Here is a 16,554-nt window from a genome sequence, read left to right on the forward strand (position 1 = left end):
TGTCAGTGTGGCGAGAGATGTTGATAACCAAACCAACCCAAAGAGTAATTTCACCCAGCTTGTTTTATAGAAACATACAACAAAGCTAATATTCATGTTTACTTTGAATTTCTTTAGCTTGTCACGACTTTCTCTTCCCTTCATGTGGGATTTGGACTCTCAACCTTGTGAGGAGACTGGTTTCTACAAGCATAGAACAGGATAATTTTTTCAAATTTTCTGTGTGCATGTTTGCACTTGCAGCTTCCCCGGATTTATTCTTTTGTCTGGCTTTTTTTTTAGCCAAGCAAATCAGACTAACAAAACCTTTCCAAAGAGGTGCCATTAAGTATGCAAGTATAATGGCAAAAGGGGTGATCATGGGCCTGGCAAGGAGAGGAAAATATCTTACCTAGTGAAGAATTTTAGACTTGTTATAACCAATAGTCTCTTCTCTACTTGTTCCCTTGAGAGTTAGTCACTCCCAATGCCCAGCCTCCATCTACTGTTACCGGAAAATGCTTATGGTGATGAAAAACATCAAAATTATTTGATTGGTGTTCTGTTTCCTCATGCTCCACAGTACATGTTGGTGTGGCCTTCTAATTGTTAAACTGAAAGTAACTTTTAACACCCAGCTCTATGTGTAACAGCAAGGAGCAAATAATTTTTAGCAATAGCCTAAAGAATGTGAAAAGAGGAGAGGTTCTGATATACTCAATACTAAATATACCAAACTTGGTATAGCTAATGATAGCCTACATGGGTTTATTTCTTGTATCTTGCTGCAAAAGCAGGCTTGGACTAGAGTCCTGAGCAATTCCTGCATATTTGTTCCAGCATTGTTCTGATTTTTGCTCCCAAGAGCTTTGCCTTTGCAGTTATTTTGTATTGGATGGGTATTTATGGAGAATATTTTGAGATAGGTGTTAGGAAATTTTTCCAAGTCCTAAGATTTGTATATTCCTTGTTCTGTACTCATTTGGGTTAATGTATGTTCATCTAGAAACTACCAGCAAAGTCCTGTTTGGTTTGAAAGTTTGTATGAAATTAATCATATTGAAAACTTTAACAGAGAATAAGTTTAGCCCTTGTAATCTAGGATGATGGGTGACTTTAATTGCTTTTCTCCTGGGTGGCTGAAGCCAAGGCCAGCAATCATCATTAGAATAAATCATTTACATAGGATTATACCTTTGGTACATCTAGGTCTTCCAGAGACTGTTGTAGGAGACTTGGGAAAAAAATAAGACTGCTACCTTCTGCTTTGGGTTCACTTAGAAACCTAAAATATGGAGGGGCAAAAACCCCTAAATGCCAAAGAAAAAGTCTGTGTTGATCTTTATGCCTGCCCCTGGGCCTGGGGGAACTGCCTGTCTTCATGCATATTCACAAACACACACTCACACAGTGTTTCATAGTCTTAGAAAAAATAATTAATCATTCTGGGACACTGTAAGGGTTTACAAATTATCTGCAAATGTTATGAATTATTGTGGTGGTCTTGTCCAAATGGCCTCTTACAAAGCTCTCCCAGACAGAAATGAGAAAAGAGACTATGCAACCCTTTGGAAGGAATCTACATAAATTCATTTTTAGGAGAATGAGCCAATAAAAGTTCTCCCTGGTCACTCCATAGAAGGCAGCTGAGGAAAGCTGAGATTTAAAGGATCTTCTGTTCCCCTTCTCTGGAAGGGCTGAGAGCAGAGATTTTTGTGTATACCCACGGAATGGAAATCTCCTTTAAGAGGTGCAGAAGGGCCATTACTGTGGTTCACATCCCTCTCTCTTGACAGCAAACTGAAAAGCTCTGCATTTTGTAGAGCTGTGGAGAGAGGAGCTTGATTTGCCCACACGGGCATCCTTTTCCCTGTGGGCTGGAAACTTCGAGAGATTATGACTCTTGCTAAACATCACAGTCTGGCCCAGTACATTTCCTTAATGAGTTTTTCAGGGCAAAAAGTATAAAATAAGCAACTAGGAAGCAGAGAGCCACTTAGCAGTTCTTGGCTGATGTAAAACAAGATGTCCCATTTGCTACATATTGTGATGCTCAGTATATTTTAATTGCATGGCAACTTGCACCTAGTAGAAATGGCATTTTGTGTTCCTATAAATAGTTCCAGCTATCCCATAATCTCAGAACAATTTACTAATATTAATGAGTTGAGACATAGAAGAAGATCTTATCCTCCCTTCACCAACAGGGAAACTGAGGTAATTAAACAGGCAGATTTTCAATGTCTCATGGAGTGACAGTCCCAGTCTCAGAGGCTGAGATAACCTGGATAAGCCAAACAGCAGTTTTTAGTTTTGAGTAATTTGACCAGAGAAGCTCCCCCAAAATCACATGGAAACATAAGGACGGGTCTCAGGGTAGGAAGCAAACTTTCTGCCTCCACCTTCTATTTTGCAGTGTTGTAAAAATGTTCTTGCAGGCTCCCAAGCCATGCAAAAAAAAAATGCCAAATGCTATAGATATGAAAATATTAAAGAAAATGTAACCAACACCTACAAGAACAATGTCAGATATGAGGAATCCCTTTTGTCTTACAGATGGTTTATAAAATGCCACAGATGTGAGGGTATAAGTGGGAGCTCTGCCAGCACTGATGCTGGTGACCTGTAGGGTGGCAGGGTGGCACTCCATTCCCATCTGTGTGCCAGGATACTGACAGTAGAAACAAAAACAAAACTTGTAGAAGTCCTGATGCTGTAACACAGAACAGCAACAAAAATTGGCCAGTCAGGCAAAACTGGCTGAGCTGATGTCCCTGGGTTTATTGTCTTTCTTCAAGCTGTGAAGTAAGTGGGGGAGAACAGTGTATAGGTTGCACATGGGTTGCTCACTGCTGCGCTGAAGCCCTGGAGGAAGTCTTCCAAAAGCACAGATGAAGGTTTGATACCCAGCTCCTGGTGGCTTCCAGTGGGATGGAGCTCTTTCATTTCCTTTCATTCCTTTAACTGTCTTACACTGGCTGCAGGAATTGAGAATTGCATGGGGAGTGGGGAAGTAGCAGCACTTCCATGCTGCTGAGGCAGAACTGTGAGAACAGAGAGAACAGTCGCTCCCTCCGTGGTTCCTGCTGTCCTACAGTGAGTTTGGGTCTTTACCAAATTAAAATCCAGGCTCAAGGTACTCTGGGAAAAGCAACATCTGTGGCAAAGACATTGAGAGCTCGGTTTAAGTCACCCGTCCTGAAAGCAAGCAAAACCCAAACTGGAAAAACTTTGACACTAAAAATGTCGATGGACACATGATGGTTTTGAGACACTGGTAGGAAAGGCACTGCCATTTAAGGATGGATTCAATCTCTTTGAAAGACAAGCACACAAATGTAACCTGCTAGAAGTGGTTTGGACAGGGCTGTGTGAGGCAGAAGCCAGAGTGTCACTTCTGGAAGTGAGTAGCCCTGAGGTAAACTTTAGCTGCTGTGTAGGGCAGAGTTGAGTCCCTCAAAATTAAAATGATGCTAGAGGTCTTGTTATGGAAGAATGATAGGAAGATACAACTGAATTCCTGCCTGTTGGTATCTGTACTGTCCTCTTCATGGCTTGGGAAAACTGCCCCAAACTCCTGACTGAAAGCTTTCCTTCCAGCTGAGGTTGATGTTTGCATTGCCTGAGCTTGACTGAGCTGGATTGCCCACCTGCCCCATGTCACAGGACCATATTTGCTTGAGGAGTACCCCCGCCCCCCCTTCAAATAGAGGCTTTTAAAAGAGCTGTGTGGGGGCTGCATGCAGGTCCTTGGGCTTGTAGTGCCTGGGGAGAAGCTCACAGATCAGCTCTTGTGTTTTTTTGGAGAGTCTCTTAAGGATAATACGCTGAATGTTCAGTCTGTGTCCTCTGTCTACAGAAATCCTGGAGCTGTTGAGTTTGATACTGATATTTCCACAACCTGAAAAGAGAGAGACACAAACCCACAACCTTGGAAGTTAAACACATCTGGCTTTTGGAGGCAGTTTGGTTTAGATTTCCACTCCAGGGTTCTGGAGTAAAGACTGGATTGTCATTAAATCACCAGCTCCATCCACACAGATGAGCCAGCATTGTTGCCAGTTCTATGAGGTCGTGAGCCAGTTTCATCCACTGCTTTTTCCGCCTACAGCAATTTACATCAGCTTGTCCTTGGCCTGTTTTTTGGAGAAAATGCACAATCTTTTAATTCCAAATAATCTCTCTTACAACTTTCTCTCTTTCCCCTGTAGGACAGGTAAGGAGCTCCTTGCCATTTCTTTGGATCCTGTGTGGCTATGCATTGCTGAAGTGCACGTGTGAGTCCACATGTGCATTGAGCACATGTGCTGAAGCGTTGTCTGAAGCTCCTAGAGGTGCTTCACACCAGGAAAACTTGGCTTAGGACTTTAAGTCCTAAGTTCCTGCTAGTGTATTGTCTAAGACTAAATCAGCTTGAGAAGGAGCAGTCCTTCACTGCCCTACCTTCATTGCATTCTGCAGCTCTCTCTTCATCCTTTCCATCTGTTTCTGTCAGTGACACCATGTTTATTATATTTAGTTTATTTTAATATTTAGCCCATTAGTGAGGTGTTGGGCAGCCAGGCTTGTTGAAAGATGCAGGAAACTACTTTGTAAAGATGTTTCCTCAGGATTTAAAATTCCTGCAGCTTTCCAGCCTTTACAGATTCACCTACAGGCAGCTGAAGAAATGTGCAGGAGTGCACTGGCTCTTTTGGAAAGCTGAGCTGTTTGGATATCAGCCCTCAGTCTGGTGTTGACAGTTATCAAGAACAAATAGCAATTCAGAACAATAACCAGTTTTAAAATTCCAAAAAGATTCAGGCATGTGGGTTATCTTGAGAAATCTAGCCTATATGGTTTAAAAGCTAAAGTACTCTTTCAGCAGTAACTTCTCCACTTGGAAACCAAAATCTTTTAAAAGGAAAGCTTTGGGGTGTTTTTAAAAATATATCCTTACAGAAATAGCCTCTGTCACAGATGCAGTAACTACTGAAAAAGTATTTTCATATCTCCCTCAAACAGAAGGCAGCAGGAAAGATTGAAACATCTGCCTGTTGTGTTTCAAGAAAACTTTCAGAAGCTGAAGCTTGAGATGAGCTTGATGTTTCTATATTGCTGGTGTTTTTCTGGATTTGATTCTTCTAAAACAAACGTTGGGAGAGGTTTCTCAAAGAATGTCAACAGACTCTGAACTCATCAGTCTGTTCTACTAAGTCCAGGCATGGTAGTCAGCAAAGATCAGTATTTCCCTAGGGTCTGCATGTGACCTAGAAAGTGGAACTGGAAGACAAAGCAGCTAGAAAATTCCAGTTTTTTGTGTTGCTTCATGGTGGGCTGAAATTAATGTTTTAGATGTGCTGGTGTGAAGCTGTATTTTGTTGTGTGAAGCTAGACTGCCCTGTTCTGCAGGAAGGGCTAAGGGTAGAGAGCAGAGGTGAACCCTACATAACAGGCACTCTGTCATAATCACATCCCAAGGGAAAGTCTTCCCCTGGGGGATTGCTGTGCGTGTTTCTCTTACCTGGAGACTATCAGGAAAGACTCCTCTTTGTTCTGTTGAATTGCTTTTCAACAGAACACTGAGGTTTTATTGTAATGAAAGGTTTCACTAGGATATTTATTTCTCACATAATATTTTACCTTTCTTGAAAAAATCAACACCTGAAAATGGAACATTTTGGCTGATGACTGAAATACTTCAGCTGAAGAAAAATGCAGTTTCCACAGAGGAGACAGATGCACCAAAACGTGCCTTAAAAATAACCCTGAAGACATCCCAGGGTGCTGAAGAGTCTGCTTATGGATTCTATGGAATGGCTAATGCCCTTCTATGTGCCACCCAGAGCCCAGCCAGCACATGGTGATCCATCTTTTGGCTGGGACTTGCCGTGACGTTCAGTCAGTTTTCACTGTTCCCCAGCGACTGCGGTGATCTGTAGCATTGCCCATTGTCACTTGTAGCACTTCTGTGTCTGAACAGTTCCGAGTCAGCCGGACCCAGGTTATCCACACATGTACATCCTGCATTCTGCGCGTCAGATACGAGCGCCAGGTACCGAGTGGCATGCTAATAACGCACTGCTAACCCCATTCTGTGGTTTCATAACACACGTTCAGCTTGGCACTTACTAACACAGGTTTGGTTTTGTTCCTGCCCTCTGCTACCTTCTAAAATGTTCCCCTGCCAGAGGCAGGGGCCGTTTCTTCATTTACAATAAATAAATGCCTTGGATGTGACACCTGCCCTTTTCTGGGCTCTCACCCAGGGATTGGACTGTGCCCGTGGATCTGAGCTTTCTACATACAATGCACAGCTGTGATATAAAGAGCCTTTTGAAAAGCAGGCTTGGCGCCTTTCCCAGAAGCAACGGAAGGGTCCGTTTGTGCCTTACCTGTGATTAATTCTTTTCCATTTGTGCTTCCAGTGGAGGGGCTCAAGCCCAGCACTAACAAAACCCATTTTGTTGCGCAGTTCACTGCCTCTAACTGTAGCTCCAACCTCTGGGGCTTCCCTCCCTTTCCAATTGTTGACTAATATTAATTACGTGTATGCTGCTTTACCATCTAGGAGTGACCATCTGAAGTGGCATTTATTTAGTTTTGAGGCATTTGGTGAAAGGGAATTATGCAAGAAGACGGTAGCGGGACACCTGTGCAAAGGTGGAGACAGTTCTGAGATGGCAAAGAAGGTCTCAGAGTTTGGGTGTTCAGGGATGGGGGACAGCCCTCTCTGTTACTTCACTCTTTATCATCTTTTTCTGGGAAAGGGGAGCATAGAGGACTAATTCAAGCGTATTCGAGCATGTCATGGATGAGTCCTCAATGGGATTGGGGTATCCTGAGACTACCACTGCTGGAACAGAAACTGGGGACTGCATGTGAGATTAGTGACTGGAAACAGCACTTCTGCCACTCTGCATTTAACAGAGAAATGGGTCCCCACAGCATCCTCAGGACCAGAGAGAGAAGATATCTTTGCCAGTGCCCCTATTCTCTGAGCAGTGTGGTTTCTCAGTTTGCTGGGGAGATGTGTATTAACACAAAGACACCGAGCCCAGAGGAATAAGCGTTGCTTTTTCTGCCTAATGTGGTGGACTTTTGGTTTTTGGGCTATGTGGTAGAGGAATTTGGGGGCCTGGCAGACTTTGAGTAAAACAACATTAATGGAGCTGAGCTGGTGATGACAGCATCAGTAGAAGAAAACTCCAAAATACTGCTTGGGATTTCAGAGGTGAAGAAAAGAAGCCTGACTTGTTACCACTATAGAGGGCAGCCATGTGGAGGTGGTAGGGTGTCTGTAGACTGGAAAGAACTAAGCAGTGGGGTTTGAGCAGTCTGCAACACACATTTTACCCTGCAGAGTTTGGGGCATAGACACGTGTCTTGCACAGGTACTGGAGAATATTGGCTATGTATTTCCCAGTTGTGTCCAGTACCTTGTAGGAACACATCCCAGAATGGCTGTGCTGCATTGATCTGTGTAACCTGGAATGGAGCAAGCTCTCCCGGGGTATGTGCTGAAGCCTGGAGGAGACTTCCCTGAATCCTGCCACAGACCTCTGTCAGATGGACAGTCAGGAAAAAATATCCCTGCACTTCCCACCCGGATCTTCACCTCTTCTCAGATCAATCGATGAGGCATCTCTGGTCCAACAACTTGAAAGCCTCCAGCTTTGCTTCAAAAGAATTTATGAATTCCCTTCAGAATCCAAGTGCATTCAGCAGGACTGGGGAATTCCTTTAGATCTTTGCTGAAGAATGCTTTTAAGTCAGGGGACCGCTTGTATCTACAAAGCAAAGTTGCTTGCTCACCAACCAGCTCTCTGCTGGAAGCACCATCTCCCTCAGAAGACTTGCTGTTGTTCCCTGTTCCCTCTTGCCTATCTGTAAACTACCCCATGGCTAGGTAAATATTTTTATTATATGCTGTGCCAAGCTTTCTTCCCCCTCCCACAGAAGAAGATGTGCGTCGGCTCCCTTTGAGTGCAAATGAACGCCCGTGTCTAAAAGGAGGCTGGCCTCGCTCCAGGTGTCAGCCTCACACATCCTGGCACAATGTTTTCCAACATCAAACTGTAGCAAGAAAACAAACTTTGATTTGCTCCTCCAGTATTAATCTTGCCACCCACAACTGCTGCAGTGAGCTCTTACAGCTGGGCTCTCACAGTTAGGCTGAAAGGATGAAAGGATAAACAGGGAAGAATTATCCATCTTGGTGCTTAAATTGGAGCTTCTGAGCACCTCAGTGTGGGCACTGTGTGAAGGTGAAGCTTGAATAGGCTAAATGTGTCCTCCTGTCTTCCAGAGCAATGCTTGCACCCCATGGACTTCTGCAGTTGTTCCAGTTACTTAACAGGCAGCCCAAGCCCTCCAAGAGCAGGATTTGGCTTATAAAAAGCCAATTTTTTCCCCCAGCTATCCAGTTAAAGATAAAGCATCCTTTTTCTTCTCCTGTTTCTGCCTGGCTTATTGGTAAAAGTCAGCAGAGGCACTGTGGGGAGTAGATTCAGGGCCACTGCCCTGTGAGCTTGGCTATGTGCTGGGGGTGTGGGAAGCAAACTTGGTGTGCTGTAATAATTTACCAATCCCTTGCTGCTGTTTGTTAGCAATGGCTCTAGACAAGCACATGCTTCAGCTTTCTTGCTGAGCACAGTTTTTGGCCTTTGGATGGCATGAGATGTAAGTATTTAATGTTATCAATAGAAGCCAAAGGTCTCCAGCCTCCTCTTTGCCAAATGAGGTCAGCGTTCTGCATTGGAAGTCTGAAGCCACTGTCTGATGGCCCTTCTTTCTTTGATGTGTCCATCCTAAGGTCTCTTTTCTCTTTGTCCCATCTCTGTTCCATGTCTTGGGGCTTTTTAAGCATTTCTCATGTGAATATATCACATTTTGAGCTAATTAGAGCTTAGTTTACACCGTTTTTTTCACAGGCTTGTGGGCCCATGACATGGGCAAAGTGTTTTTTTAATGGGCTTGTATCTGCACACCACAGAGTTGGTGACCCAGGGAGCTAGCAGTTGGCAGTGCAGGCAGGCTCCCATGGGATTGTCTGCAGGCACAACTGGTTCTTTGGTTGGATTTACTAGTAGGGATCTCCTTTTTGCACTTGGGTGGCTGAGTTTGGCCTGTCCTTCCCTGGTCTCGGTGCAGCTGGATGTCCTCCTGGTCCATGGTGCTGTGGTTTGGTCTGGTGAGTTGGGCCTCCAGCTCCCAACAAGGCACTGGGAAGCCAATACCCAGATTTTCCACCAGCACGTTCCCACAGACACCCTGGAAGGAGGAGATTAATTGTCTGCTGATGCATGTGTGTGTTTTTAACAAGCCATTGCGTAGGCACAGCTGTGGCTGGGACTGGTGAGTTCATGGAAGCCACTAAAACCTCATTGACACAGACAGGACCCATGCACCACGGCAGACTGGGGAGGGGGCTTCCAGGAGCTCTCCTCTTTAGTGCACTTCGCTTTTATACATTGCAGGTAAAGGGGAGCATTGTTTCTCCTCTCCAGAAGCTAGCCTCTGCTCTAACCATGGAATTGTCTCCATCTTCCCTTGTATTTTCTGACTTCTAGCATCTGCCAGATCCAACCGGGAGCTGCCTGCTGGTAATCAGCATCCCCCCGGACGCGCTCCTCCCTGGCTGACTCAGTCAGCCCTGCCGCTTCGGCACAGCCTTTCCGAGCAGAGAAGAAATTGCTCTTTCTGCCCTGTCTATCTAAAGCTTCCCCTCCCAGCCCTCCCAGCAGCTGAGTCACTTCCTTCTTTAAATCTGGCCTTAAATCTTCCTTTTCTCTTTAGCCCATGGTTTGCTCCCTTTGCAGAGCTCTGGCGGGAGGATGCTGAACAGTGAGATGCGCCTGGGGTGAGCCGCCCTCCTTGTCTCGGAGCCACAGCAGTGAGCCCCTCTCTGAGGGCTGGGCCCTGTGCCTGCTAAATGGAGTCTCTCAGTAGGAGAGTTTCTCTTATCTCAGTGTTTCTTTCAGTGCTACATCTGACGTAGTAATAGGAGCCAGCTCCTGCCTGCGGGCGAGTGCGTGTAATTTCCTTTGACATCAGCATGTGCCTGTGAGGGAACAGCTCTACCCCTTCCCACCCTGTTTGATTAGATTCAGTAAGAGTCATTACAGCATCTCTGCCACTCCTCCTTGTTGCTCGTGGGATTTAAGGAGCGTTTCTGAAATGTGCTCAGAGCAAGGAAACCTTCGATATCTGCTTCTAAAGCCTGGAGATATTTTTAGTGTAACAACTACACACCTCAAAGTTTTATACTATGTTACTGGTTTTTGTCCCTGATCTGCTCATTTCCTTGGCCTTTGACCCTTCTTATGTCTAAGTGTCTTGCCATTTCACAGTTTCCTGGTGTGGAGAGACTCACCAGTCAACAGAGTATTAAAAGATGTTACAATGAATTAACAGTGTGGCACTACTGAACTTGTCTAGACTTGCTCTGGTTATCAGCAAAGTGTGGGATAAAATTTGCCAAGGCTTTTAAATCCCGCTTTTGTCTGGGACTTAGGTAGTTAGGCATTGAATCCATTTCACTACCTTTGCATCTTATGCATATAAATACTCAAGGTGCTTAGGAAAGCATCCTGTGGCTGCCTTGCCCCCAGAGTTGGGGCAGAAAGGGTTAAGGCCAGGGACCAGACCTGGTTTTATGAGGGTCTGGTGGTTTCCACAGCACAGCGGTGCCCACACTGGTGCCAGAGGTGTAAGAGCACGTTAATGAAGCATTTGGGATTAAATGAGTGGCTGGCTCTGGTGCCTCAGTCACTCTGTAGGGGAAGGGTCTGTTTGTGAGACTGCTGTACTTAAAAACGTGTGCAGCTGCATCTGTCTGTAGCTTGGGTTTTCTAAGATGTGACCAGTGACCATTTTCTAAAGAGCAAAAAAAAAAAAAAGTCATTTTCCAGTACAGTAAGTCTGCAAATAAAATGAAATCACTGTTGTAAAGGACCTTTGTTTTTGCAGCGGGGACCGGGCTATGGAATTTTTTAGACAAAGAAGACTTGTCATCCAGGGAGAAGACTTCTTTGCTTAAAATTATTTGTACAGGAGATATAGCAATCAAGTAAATGAGAACTACAGTTTCTAACAAATGCTAATTATCATAAGCTCTTATTTTTAATAAAGCTCCAGCAATCACATTTTTCACCTTCAAACCAGGCAGCTGTTGAGAACAACGTAGCATGTCCTTTGCATACTGATTTTACGTTGTATATGTTTGTTTCCTTTTGCGTAGAACGAGGTGATCAGCCAGCAGCTCTCTGTCATTTTCACTCATTGCTATGGACCCTACCCAATTCCAAAGCTCGTGGAAATTAAGCGCAAGCAGACCTCCCGCCTGGGTAAGTGTGGCTGGAAGATCCTGCCTGGCTCTCCAGGGAGAGCTGTGGGAAGGCTGCTGCTGGCCAGGTGCTCAAGGGGGCCGCAAGTCAGAAAAATCTCAGTTTAAAAGACAGAATTAGAAGAAGGAAGGGCCCCAAACTTAGCCTGACCTAAAACTTCTGCTGACATCAGGAGGGTCATCAGGTGTGCTAGAGTGGGGCCATAAATCTGCAAAGATTTGTCTGTGTTGCTAATTAGGCTGGGATCCAAGCCTTACCACCCTGGCTGGCTGCAGATGATGCTGCACCTCCCAGCTTGGTCAGCAGAGCCCAGGCTGCTTTCAGGGGACTGAGAGAACACACAAGCAATTTTCCAGGACCCTCTTCCTCTTGACAGAGACTTCCTCACACAGGGAGAGTGGCCTAATGGAGCATAAATGAGTGTAGGGCCCCCCAGCATCTGCTGAGCTGCGGTTTGCTCTGGGTGGTGGAGCTGGGAGGCTGTGCCAGCATCACACGGCGGGGATGGCTGGCTGTCATTTCAGCAAAGGTCCTCACAGACTTCACTGCTTTGAATTCCTTTTGTCTCATCTCCATGTGGTTGTCTCAGGCTGTCCAAAATAACTTTATGGGCTTTACTGACTAAAAACAATATCCTTCTATTCTGTTGCTTTCTTATGTCAAAACAGGGAAATATTCAGTACATTCCTGACCTCTTCCAAATTAAAGTTATTGGCTTTTTTGTTTCCTTCTTTTTGTGATTCTAGATCCCCATTTTCTTAACAATAAAGAGATGTCAGATGTCACATTTCTGGTGGAAGGAAGACCCTTTTATGCACATCGAGTGTTGCTATTTACTGCATCACCAAGGTAAAAAAGGAATACATCTCTGGTTTTTAATAAAAATAGAATTTAATTTTGTGGATTTGTGGGGTTTTTTTGTTTGTTTTGCTGTTCCAGTTTTTTTGAGGGCTAGTGGCCCAATCTTCCCAGTTTTTCTTAATCAGAACATCCCCACAGCTTGTTTCTGGTTCATCTGCCAGACATTTAACAAGTGCTCCTGTCAATAGATTTTCATCCAGTGAATGATCCATGCTTCTGGCCATGTATCTGACATCATTCCACTGAGGCACATTGGTGTGGTGCTTGTCACTGCACCCAGTTCTCAACCATACAGGAGTTGTGATATTTTGATTCTTAATAATTTATCTTGTGGGTGGTTAAATCCTGCCTTGCATCAGTTTCTGCACTCTCCAGGGAAAACAACCTACTATCACACAATTCATTGACAGCATTTGGCAACTTTTAAATAGAATTAAATAGCTATGAAGCATACCATACTGTATCCAAAGGCAATATTTATAGTCTGTTTCCTGTGCTCAGAAGGCTGAATGTAGGCTACCCAGCTCAACCCAACCAAGAGCTGCTCACAAATGTTATTTGTATGCAGCTGTATAATTCAAGGTGTGCTTTTAAACAAGGCTTGCTGGCCCTCCATAACTGTTTATTTCAAGATGTGGCAAGGACACAGCACTGGGTTTGCATAGTTTAAGCGATACGGGAATTGATGCTATAGTTGTGCTGCCAACCCACAGCACAGAGTAAAGAGATTTGCGTAAAGTAACTGCAGTTCCTGACCCTGCCTTCCATTAAGAAATGGATATTGGGGTTTAGAGCCTCTTGGTAGATGTACAAATATGTTCCAAACTGCAGCTTTAAGCCTACTAAATTGCGTTCATAATAGAGTTTGGCAATAGTGAAAGCAAATAAATTGTTACCTGTATTTTAATTAACAAGATGCAGTCATGATATGGAAAAGATTACCATCCAGTGAATGGGTGGTCTTGATAGATAAGCCTAGCTTTGAATACTGCAGGGAGGTCAGATGAATTATCAAAGAGAGGAAGTACAAGGGCAGGAGTTTCTGTCAGCACATTTCCCATTTTCACCTTCTGATCAATGGGAATACCTGGTTTTGAGAAGTAGACTGTTACATATGTATATATCTCACATAAGTCTGCAATTATTAACTAAAAATATGCAGGTTTTTTTATCCTGAATGTTGTGTCTGAATTTCAGGTTTTGATAATCAGAGAGCAGCTACCTATCCAATTTTCTCTCCTGCTTCTTCTTACGCAATTACCCTGATTGTGCATAGGAGCATTAGAAGTCCTAGTGCAGTTTTTTTAATATTTTGTTCCAAAACATTTCTTAAACCAGCATAATGAACATAAGCCAAAATGTATTGCCTTCAAAAAAGGAAAACGTTCAGGTTTTAAATGTTGCAAATCTTCGTAAAAGATCACGTTGCCTTCAAGAAAAGATTTTGGTTCTGTAATATGTGTCATTACAGAATCTGAATTTTGGATGTACATTTTATTCCATTGTTACATTAGATGCATTTTTCAAAAATTTCAAATTGAAATCTTCTAGAGAGAGGCTTCTTCCTTTTGGTTTGAGCTTCATGTTAGTGTCTAAATCTTGATGCTTTTTGACGACAAATACGTTCATTTCAGTATACTGTTTTTGGAAGAGTTGATGCTGTCATTCTACTGCACTTCTTTAGTGCTTTTGCTGCATTTTTCCACAGAGATAATTGGGCTGGTATTTCAGTTTTTCTCCTTTTTATTTAGGTTTAAAGCACTGCTGTCTAGCAAGCCCTCATCTGATAGTACTTGTATTGAGATCAACTATGTGAAGTACCCCATCTTTCAGGTACGGTCCTCGCGCTGAATTTGAGTGGAACTTGTAAGAGAAACACCACGCATGCTCTGTCCAAATTAGTACCTATGTATGTGATAAAGCAGAGCAGCGGTTTCACAAGCACAGGCTTCATCTCTGTTCAAGCACTGCAGAGTGCTATTGATTAAAATGTGCCCCAGCAGGTGCAGCAACATGCATTTCACTGACATGGGCTGTGCACACAGCGTGCTGCCTGTCAGCATAAGGCATTTCTTTCTCTAGTTGGCTCTTCCTGTATTTAATGGACAGGTTTGGAAGAGACACGCTTCACTCCCTTCCTTAGCAGTGCTCTCCAATCAGTTTCTTTGCCATGAAAAGGCAGAGCTTGCTCTCTGTACCTGTAGCATGTACATGGATATGCTTCCCTTGCTTTAGGCTGGAGCTCCGTGTATCGACCGTTCCCGCTGCGCATAATTCCCAGCTGCCTACAGTAACTGTGCTCCCCACAGAGGGATCTTAGCTGGATTGTGTTACAGTGCAAAGCCTCCTCCACCTCTTTCTTATCATCCATGCATGCCCACACACAGCTGGATGAAGGTGGCCTTTGCCAGGAAAGGAATAAGGGAATAACTATTATGTATACTGGGTTTGTATATATTGTGCATCAGTGATGTACTTTGCAGACTGGGAAATACACTGAAAATTCAAAATTAATTACTCAGTTTCCTGCAAACTGTTTGGAGTTCACCAGGAAGTCCAGACAATTTGAGGGTGAGGGTTGAGACATTAGACAACCTGTGAGAAGGAAACACTGAGCTTTGCAGAGAGAGAGAGAATCAGGAGGCTTGAGCCATTTTTACCTACAAATCCATGGTGGTGTTAGGAGAGCCTTGGGAATTGTCTGTGTTGTTTCCTGTTCCTCTGTGTCTTGGATTGGTTTTTATAAACACTCCCTTTCTTTTATTACAGCTGGTTATGCAGTATCTTTATTATGGAGGTGCAGAGTCACTCCTGATTAAAAACAATGAAATTATGGAGGTAAGAGACATTTATTTAATTGCAGTGGGAGCGATACTGACTGATCTGTGTACCATTCACCTGAGGGCACATGGCCATTGGGCAAGACCTGAGCACTCCTGTAAGAGCCAGCAGTGCTTCACCTGGGGTGCCCAGGCTCTCTGCAGTTCTGCAGGAGACTGGGAGACTTTTCAAATACCTCCTTAGAGACAAAGCTGGTGTTACCAAAGTCTGGAACCAATTTCCAGCAACTCAGTGTTCCATCCTCCCTATCTCAACAGCATTAAAAACATCCAATTTGGTTCCTCACATGGGAGAGGGGCATGTGCTGGGCTTTAACCATGAGAGAAGTCCACTGGAGACACAGTTCAGTTCAATTTCAAGCATGTGACTCTCAAATTTTATTAATATAGCCATAATCTACTCTCTGAGATACATAGACTTCTTTGCCCCTTTCTCACTGGATGTAAAACGTCCAGGTGCTGTGGTGGCCTTTTGCAAAAGCCAAACCAAAGCCAGCTGGAGCTGACTGAACCTTCAGTGCAGCCATGCAACCACAACCTTAGGGACATTGAGTCATTCCCTTCCAAATACTGTGTGCCATCACAGTCAGCTATGATCAGCAAAACCACTCCAGATATACAGAACTAAGAGGTGTTTGAGCAAATTCTTGATAGTCATTCAAGGAGTTTTCAAGCAGCCAAAAAGAATGCAGGTCAGTAAATACTGAATTCAGAGCTACCTAAACAGCTGGTAACCATCAGTGTCTGCCACCACCATCACAGGGTCATAAAATATCTCATCTTGGAAGAGACCCATAAGGATCATCAAGTCCAACTCCCTGCTCCTTGCAGGGCTGTGTAAAGCTAAACCACATCACTCAGAGCGTCATGCAGATGTGCCTTGAACTCAGGCAGGCTTGGTGCCATGAGCATTTCCCTGGGGAGCCTGTTCAGTGGCTGACCACCCTCTCAGTGGAGAGCCTGTTCCTTATGGCCAATTTGCACTTCCCCTGGTGCAGCTACTTTCCATTTCCTAGTGTCCTGTCACTGTTCCACTGTTGCCTGTATTGTTCTGTCCTTGTAACACTACAGTCTGGCAGCCAGAGGATGGAACTGGTCAGGACTGAAATTACCCCTCTCTAGTGGAAGCAGTGGATTTTTAAGTAAGCATATCCACAATGACTTCCTGAGCTGTATAGGAAAAGTTCACTAATTCTCTGTTTCACTCAGAGTTTTGAAAGACCTCCTGAATTTCTAACCTTTTCTGAAATAGACAATCTTAGACTAGGCAGTGCAGTGGCTTTATAGAGATGTGTGTGTTATCACCTAGGCTGTTAAAAAGCTTGTGCTGCATTTCAGCTGGCAGCTTGCTCTACTTTTGTGACATCTCAAAACTTCTGGGACTCCAGAATGTATGACTGATTGATTGATCTCTTGATAACAGATCTGGCCATGGTTCCTCACAGCTTAAAGTAATTACAAACCAGCACATGACTGCTTGAGCCACAGAGGCAGCTGGAATAGGATTTGGCTTTATCTTTCAAAACTGCATTTAGTAACTTGCGTTA

General features: G+C 44.0%; 1 protein-coding gene across 2 annotated transcripts in view; it reads left to right on the forward strand.

Annotated features, from left to right (window-relative positions):
• The window catches only part of LOC131573763 (ankyrin repeat and BTB/POZ domain-containing protein 3), a 164,648-nt gene that overhangs the window by 143,583 nt on the left and 4,511 nt on the right, over positions 1-16,554 (forward strand). The window contains exons 12-16 of one of the 2 annotated variants that reach the window (XM_058827993.1): positions 5,942-6,013; positions 11,201-11,306; positions 12,053-12,155; positions 13,919-14,000; positions 14,937-15,005. In XM_058827993.1, coding sequence (XP_058683976.1) covers positions 5,942-6,013; positions 11,201-11,306; positions 12,053-12,155; positions 13,919-14,000; positions 14,937-15,005 — 432 coding nt within the window. The remainder of the gene's footprint in view (positions 1-5,941; positions 6,014-11,200; positions 11,307-12,052; positions 12,156-13,918; positions 14,001-14,936; positions 15,006-16,554) is intronic. The other variant, XM_058827994.1, reaches the window with a different exon arrangement.

Source organism: Poecile atricapillus, chromosome Z (assembly GCF_030490865.1).
Source record: "Poecile atricapillus isolate bPoeAtr1 chromosome Z, bPoeAtr1.hap1, whole genome shotgun sequence".
Classification (NCBI taxonomy): Eukaryota; Metazoa; Chordata; class Aves; order Passeriformes; family Paridae; genus Poecile; species Poecile atricapillus.